The sequence below is a fragment of the Equus przewalskii genome, chromosome 25 (assembly GCF_037783145.1).
Source record: "Equus przewalskii isolate Varuska chromosome 25, EquPr2, whole genome shotgun sequence".
Taxonomy (NCBI): Eukaryota; Metazoa; Chordata; class Mammalia; order Perissodactyla; family Equidae; genus Equus; species Equus przewalskii.
In genome coordinates, this window is record NC_091855.1 from 22407056 (window position 1) to 22413007 (window position 5952).

Here is a 5952-nt window from a genome sequence, read left to right on the forward strand (position 1 = left end):
GGGGGTGAGGCTTTGGGGAGAAGAAGAAAAAGAAAAAATATATATATTTCTAAGATACTCTTGCTGTCATGAAGTTACCCAAAATCTTGCTTTTGCTTAAGAAAAAAGGAAAGAAAAAAAACCCTCACAGACAATATTCCTCATATCAGTGTAGAAAGCTACATACCTGAAGTCTTTGTTTTCAAAAGACTTGTGGGAAATGGTTTTCTAGAAGGGATACTGCAGCCCTAAACATTCTTTAGGGCATTCCACTAGACCATTCTTCCAAACGACACCAGAGTGCCTTGAGTGGAATCTTTCACTAAAATCTACCAGAAAAAGTCAGCCAGATGTGAGAGTCATACAGGTTTTTAAATTTCAGCTTATCAATTTGATATTTCTGCAGCTTATTAGTCCGCAATCTCTGAAGAAATCTACCTACAAAGACTAAATTGGTTAGGGATTGTGGGAGGGAGGAATTTGGTTTACTACTAAACCAGAACAGAACTCCTACATTATGTCAAGTGAAAAGAGCACCTAAGACACAAAGCATCTCTTAAGTGTGAACACCCTTGACTTCCTCTTCTCTCTTAAAAATCAAAACCCACTCGGGGCTGGCCCCGTGGCCAAGTGGTTAAGTTCGCGCGCTTCGCTGCAGGCGGCCCAGTGTTTCGTTGGTTCGAATCCTGGGCGCGGACATGGCACTGCTCATCAGACCACGCTGAGGCAGCGTCCCACATGCCACAACTAGAAGAACCCACAATGAAGAATACACAACTATGTACTGGGGGGCTTTGGGGAGAAAAAGGAAAAAAAAAATTAAAAAATCTTAAAAAAAAAATCAAAACCCACTCATATGCCTCCAACATATGTTCTGACTCCTCCCCATTAGGTGTCCCTGTTACATTCTATACCACAACAATTTTGTCATATTAGCCATTTACATTGCTAGGAAAACAACTTTTTCCCCAGCTTACAATGAGCTGATTCTCGCCATTTCCTCTCTCACACAATTATTTCTTTAAAAATGAAAACAAACCTTTTGAATCTGCGTTCTAGTATGTTGCCTTATGCCTTACAACTTCAGGGGAGGTCAAATCTCTTAGTTTTCTTCCTCCCAACTCTCATAGTCTTAATAGTTTAACATGACCTGGAACAACGTTTTATCTTCTGTTTCACACCAAACAGTAAGAGGCCTCTCTCTTACTGTAAGAGGCTGCCAGGGATTTACATTAAAGCCAAATTAAATCACCATCCTATAAAAACTGGAACACACTCCTGCTAAGAGGAACAGATGACTTTTCAAACAAATGTTTTCAACATCTGAACAAGATGTAGAACAAACATTAAAGTAAACTGCAAACAGCACACCACTCTCTTCCAGCAACACTGATCTTGCATCTTTTAAACCAGCTCATCTTCAAAAACACATTTCAGCAGAATATGTCAACCCAGACAAATGAAAGGTTGATAATAATTATTGTCTTGAATTCAGAACTTTTCCAAATATTTTAGAACTGCCAGGACTCGGGTGGTGACTCAGCCTGGGCTAATTAACAAAGAGACTCATCACAAGTCACCACCAGATTAAACAATCCCCTTGTGTGACAGCACTCTTGCTCAAGGGGTCAAAGGGGCCACCTCACTCAACCTGAGCCCGGGAAGGGGGTCTCATCACGGGCGGCGTAAGAGCATAAGGCTTCTGAGGCACCAGACGGGATTCAGCGCCAGATCCGTGGTCCAAGGTCTGGCTCGGCGAGGGGGTAGGTACGCGGTAGGGAGAGACCAGGTGTGTTTCCACCTGGGACCACCTCCTAACTTTCTTTGCCTCGGGAAGACCCCAAGGGTGGTTCTCCCTGAACGGGTTCAGGGCTCTGAGAGGAAGCAACCACCCCGAGGGCATGAGGAGGGAGGCTGGGGAGAGAGAACCAAGAGACTGTGAATGTGTCCCCCCGGGCTCCGAGAGGTCACTCCCCTCCCGTGGGGGGCGGCCCGCACTTCTGGCCGGATCGGGTAGAGGAAGGTACCCGGGCCTGGAGCAGAGCCAACCCTCCGGGGGGCGGTGGGGGAGCCCCGCCCGGCTCGGGGCAGGGCGGGTCAGCCCCAGGACCCTGCCGCCCGCACCCCGGGGCCGCGACCGTCCCCGCCGACGGACACCGCGCCCCGCCCGGCCGCCCCCTCCGCCGGCTCCAGCTCGCGGGGTCCCGCCGGGCCGCCCGGTCCCACCGTACCTGGCCGGCGGCGGCGGCGCTGCTCCTCACGTAGCCGTTCCGCACCTCCCCGTTCGCCACGCAGCCGTTCGCCCGCAGCGGGCGGCGGCAGCAGCAGCCTCCGGGCCCCGGCCGCATCGTCCCGGCGGCCGCAGGCGCGAGGCAGGATCTGCAGGCGGCTGCCCAGGCGGCAGCGGCGGCTCCAAGTCCCGCTCCTCACCCCACCCACCTCCCCGAAACCGGAAATGGCCGCACGCCGCCGCCGATTCCCGGCCTGGCGGTCACGCAGGGGGCGGGGCCCACTCCCTTGGCCGCCGCTCGCCAGACGCCCTGCCGCCCGGGAAAGACAGGGCTGGGGGGGGCGCGTAGGGGGGGGGAGGGCCGTGAGGCTGGGGACCGCTGGCCAATCCAGAGGAGGAGGAGGCGGGCCCCATGCTACTCCTGGCCAATCACGGGCGAGAGGAGAGCGGCTCGCCGGGGTCGAGGGCGGTTTCTGGAGGGACTCGTGGGCCTGACACCCAATTGGAGGCCCAAGCCGGGTCGTGGGTAGGGTTAGGCAACTTGGTCCACCCTGGGGCGGGGCCCAGGAAGAAGTAGCCAATTAGAGAGTGAGGACGGAAAGCGGGCTGAGCCCGAGTCTCCAGAGCGGGAGACCCGGGTCGTTCGGGCAAGTGGCGCCCTCTCTGCCTTTGCCTCCGGGGAGGTTCTCGGGTTTGAATGCCAGCCCAAGACAAGACTCTTTATTTGATAAGCTAATTTCCCTGTGGGTGTCGATAGAATAGCCTTTTTGACATTCTCTTACCATTCTTCAATATGTACCGTACATTAATACATTTCTTTTTTTTTTTCACTGAAGAAGGTTGCCTTGAGCTAACATCTGTGCCGGTCTTCCTCTGTTTTGCCTGGGAGTCGTTCCTGCAGCGTGGCCTCCCATGAGTGGAGTAGGCCCGATTCCAGGAACCAAACCAGCCAAGGAAGCAGAGTGCAGAACTTAACCGCTGCACCAGGCCGGCCCCTACAACTCTTAAGTAATAATTCAGATGTCTCTTTGCCCTTCGTGTGTTTCCCTGTCAGGGTGTTCTGTGCAATTTCCTTTAAAGAATGCTTCCGTCAAAGTCAGGAAACCTGCTCTCCTTCCAACTGCCGATAACTGGAAGCTAAACCTTGAGTATTTAATCACCTCTGGAGCCAAATTCTTTAAATGGAGTTAATACTTTCTGCTTCATAGACTCATTGCAAGAATTATATTAATAAACTATTTTTGCACCTATCATAATACCTGGCCCATACTAGGAGCATAATAAATACTGTTATCTCACCCATTTAGTTCTGTCTTCCCATAGGGGTTAGAAAGAAAGGAAATGGATCTACATTATAAAAGAGACTTGGTTACCAGTAAAGAATTTAGTGTCATGGTTAAGAGTATGGACTCTGGACTCAGTCTGGGTTTGAATTCTGGCTGCACCACCTTCTACCTGAGTGACCTCTATATGTCTTCATCTGTTCAGAGGGGATAATAATAGTCATCCTGAGCATTTAATGAGTTAATACGTGTAGTGTATTTTGTACAGGACCTAGCAATTAGTAAAGATTATTAAGTGTTGGTTATTATTAATTGCTGAATGCACCTGTGAGAGAGCTTTAGCATTCTTCCCCTGCCACGAGGAGCTTTAGAAAGGCAGTGGACAAGGTATCAGTTTTGCACGATTTAGGAGCTGAACAATCTAACAGGTGGGCAGAACAGATATCCTCTTTGAGTCAACAAACACCATGATCCCAAAGAATATAAGTTTGTGATAGATGTATGAAGCTAAAAAAGAAGTATATGGTTTGTGCCTCACATTCTAGTGAAAGACAAGATGTATGCATGCAGAGTAAACGACAAGATGAGGCCAACCAAAAGCTGGAGAGATCAGAGAACAGGAGTTCTGATGAGGAAGGCTGGATGACAGTGACAAGTCTAGACTTGATAGGGAGTTTTCAGGGCAGGAACCTGGTTAGAAGCGGGACTAAGGGATTTAATTGAAGCTTAGATAGTGGGCTGCATGAATGTGGGAAGGTTTGGGAGGAAGATGCGGGATGAGCTTGATCGTGAAGGATGAGCCTGATTTGGAGAGTTGGAAATGGGAAGGAAGGGGAGGGTGTTCCCCGGAGGGGAACCCTCAGAAGCTCAGGCGCAGAGGCTGGAAAGAGCAAAGCCTTGAACTGGAGGCTAAGAGTAAAGGAGCCTGACCTCTGTAGGGCAGGACACCAAGTCCTTGTCTTGTTCTGCTACTTACTCACCGTATGTGATCTTGGACGAGTCATGCAACATCATGAAGAAACCGTCTTGGTTTCCTCATCCATCTTACCAAGTTAATACCTGTTCTCCTTATCTCACAAGGCTTTTGTGAGCATTAATGATACAATACTTTATAGCATGAGAATGACCTTGCACACTATTGTTAAATCACAAAAGGGATGCCTCAGAAGGCAGTTGGAAACACCCCAGGCTCCCTGTAAACATGAAAACAGCTCCTCTCAGATGTATAAGCCACCTCATCATCATTTTACTGAACTCATATGCAAAGTTCTGTGCTAAGCGCCAGGATTACAACTCTTCTCTTCCTTCAGGATGGCCCAAACCACTTCAGTTGTGAAACCTTCCTTGAACTCCAACCTCCCCACAAAATTAGTTGTTCGTTTCTCTGTGAACTTTATACACACCTGTGTAAGCATGTGTCCCATTGCTTTGGGATTCTTTATTTTGAGAGAGGGGTTACACAGTGGTTAGAAGCAAGAGTTCTGTAGTCAGACAAGATTAGAGACCCAGCTCCAGCACTTAGAAGCCTTGTGACTTTGGCGAAGCTGCCTAACCTCTCTAACTCAGTTCCTTCTTCTGTAAAATGGGACATACTTCACAGAGTTGCTGTGAGAATTAAATAAGAAAAGCATACCAGGGCCTGTCACATAATATTCAATAAGTGCTGGCAATTATTAATTGAATAAATGAATTATCTGTTGAATGATTGAATACTTTTGTGTGTGTGCGTGTGGTGAGGAAGATTGACCCTGAGCTAACATCTATTGCCAATCTTCCTCTTTTTGCTTGAGGAAGATTGTCCCCAAGCTAATGTCTGTGCCAATCTTCCTCTATGTTTTGTATGTGGGATACCACCTCAGCATGGCTTGATGAGTGGTGTGTAGGTCCATGCTGGGGATCCAAACCTGTGATCCCTGGGCTGCTGAAGCAGAGTGTGAGAACTTAACCACTACACCACTGGGCTGGCCCTCATTGAATACATTTATACCCCAATTAGACAGAGTTGTCCAGTTAGACAGATTGTCTAATACAAATTTGGGTTCCCAGCACCTAGCACAGTGCCTGGCACATAGCAGTGCATGATAAATGTTTGATGAATGAATAAATGGATGAATGAATGAAATTCTGGCCCTGTCTCCAAGAAGCTTTCTATCATAGAGACTGTGTTAAGATTCTTTTGGTTGCAGGTAACATAAGCCAATCTTAGAAAACTTAATCAAGAAAGGTAAATTTATTGGAACTCTCCTCAAGATAGGTAAATGTTGGGACCCAGGGAAAAAAATCCCAAACCTCAGCAACAGAAACTTATAGACCTTCCTCCTAGCTCCAACCCACTTCCAAGGTTAGCTCTCAGCAACCTACAACTTTCACATTCCCTAGGTCAAACTTATAAACTCCCAGGAAGGAGAAATCTGATTGGCCCCGCTTAGTGTGCGACGTCTAATGCTTGACCACTCAGTG

General features: G+C 48.4%; 1 protein-coding gene across 2 annotated transcripts in view; it reads right to left on the reverse strand.

Moving 5' to 3' along the window:
* Positions 1-4578, reverse strand: part of SPTLC2 (serine palmitoyltransferase long chain base subunit 2) — a 101627-nt gene extending 97049 nt beyond the window's left edge. Inside the window, exon 1 of one of the 2 annotated variants that reach the window (XM_070593277.1) lies at positions 4473-4578. In XM_070593277.1, coding sequence (XP_070449378.1) covers positions 4473-4496 — 24 coding nt within the window. In that variant the 5' untranslated portion in view covers positions 4497-4578. Of the gene's footprint in view, positions 1-2210; positions 2573-4472 lie in introns of those variants that run through there. The other variant, XM_070593276.1, reaches the window with a different exon arrangement.
* Positions 4579-5952: the final 1374 nt, after the last annotated feature.